Source organism: Octodon degus, unplaced genomic scaffold (assembly GCF_000260255.1).
Source record: "Octodon degus isolate 3935 unplaced genomic scaffold, OctDeg1.0 scaffold00037, whole genome shotgun sequence".
Classification (NCBI taxonomy): Eukaryota; Metazoa; Chordata; class Mammalia; order Rodentia; family Octodontidae; genus Octodon; species Octodon degus.
This window is the reverse complement of record NW_004524613.1, coordinates 502,743-504,258: the sequence shown is the minus strand read 5'-3', so window position 1 is coordinate 504,258 and position 1,516 is coordinate 502,743. Positions and strand designations below refer to the sequence as shown.

General features: G+C 51.5%; 1 protein-coding gene across 1 annotated transcript; it reads right to left on the bottom strand.

Annotated features, from left to right (window-relative positions):
- Positions 1-776: 776 nt before the first annotated feature.
- LOC101582037 (proline-rich receptor-like protein kinase PERK10) lies at positions 777-1,280 on the bottom strand. The gene has a single exon (XM_012514640.1). It carries the CDS (start codon positions 1,278-1,280, stop codon positions 777-779), a length of 504 nt encoding a protein of 167 aa, XP_012370094.1.
- Between the last annotated feature and the right edge of the window lie 236 nt (positions 1,281-1,516).

Genomic DNA, 1,516 nt, shown 5'->3' with positions numbered 1-1,516 from the left:
CAGGAAAACTAAGAAGAAACAGAATTTGTAGTGTATATGATTTATTTAATTGGATTATAAATTCAAGTTCAAGCTGTGTACTTAGCAGGACCCTGTCTCAGCATTAAAAATCTAAAATGTCCAGGGTAAAGGCATTGGGATCCAACTCCAGATGTGAAAGAAATAGTCAGTACATAGTTTTGCAAGAAGATGTGCATATCCTGTGAGTTACAAGACAGCAGGTGAAAGGAAGATGAAAGACCATGGTCTATGAAGGGCGCAAGTGTTAGGGACAGGAGTTGGTGGACCCTTTATACCCACTGAACTAAAGAGGCTCCATAGTCCTAGAGGCAGCACCCACAGTGCGAGGTCTGGGTTTTCCAGGTCCATGTGCTAGGGTGGGTGTCACCTGTAGGACTCAGGACCTTGCAGGGTGGCTGGGCTGCAGCAGAGCAGGGGCTGGTAGACTGTGGCTATCCAGGTGCCCCACCAGGAGACCCATTCTGACGGAGGCAAAACCAATCAACTGTAAACATTTATTAACTTTAATCCTTTATTGACCAGTCGAGAGCAAAGAAACAGTTTCTATAGCCCATCACTTATATAACTTCAAAGTATAAGTACATAAAAGTCACATCTCTGTGTTGGGAGTAGCATGTCTGAGGGCACTAGCATGCTAGCCAGTCTGGGACTGCGAAGGGTGTCCATGGGGGCTGATAGGCACAAAGGAAGAATGAAGGTGGAGAAATATGGGGGACTGTGGGCTGGACAGTGTAAGCATATCACACTGAGCACATCTAGATGGCAAACTTAAGGCAACAGTGACTAGGGCTGGAAGAGGCAGCGGCGGGCCCTGCAGCGAGGTGAAGGTGAGGCTCCAGGTCTGGGATGGTGAACTGGGGCAGAGGGTGTGGTGGAGTGGAGGTGGGAGACTTGGGCTCAGGGTCTGAGATGGGGCATTCAGTCTCAGAGTCTGAGATGGGGGACTCAGGATCAAGGTCTGGGATGGGAGACTTGGTCTCTGAGTATGGGAAGAGTGACTCGGTCTCAGGGTCTAAGATGGAGGATTCAGGCTCAGAGTCTGAGATAGGGGACTCAGGCTCAGAATCTGTGATTGGGGACTCAGGATCAGGGTCTGGGATGGGAGACTCGGTCTCTGACTCTGAGAAGGGGAAGTCAAGCTCAGGGTCTGAGATGGAGGGCTCAGGCTCAGGGTCTGAGATGGGAGACTGGGCAGGTGGTCCCACTTGAGAGCTGCTGAATGACAGCACAGATGTGCTGGACCTGGAGGCCTGATCCATGGAGGAAGTTTTGTGCCTCCTCCAGTATGGAAACCCTAGGATTGGGTTCCCTACTATATCCCAGAGGTATAAGCTAGCTAGAGGCTGGGGCTCCAGCTGAGGATAGTGGCTGGGAGTGCCACCAGCCAGCGTGGGAGGGGGTGGAGAGGCTGGGCATGAGGATCTGAAATCTGGAAGTACACTGGGGTCTCGGGCAGTCGAGTGCTGGGTGGCTGTGTGGAGATCAAAGCTAGAGG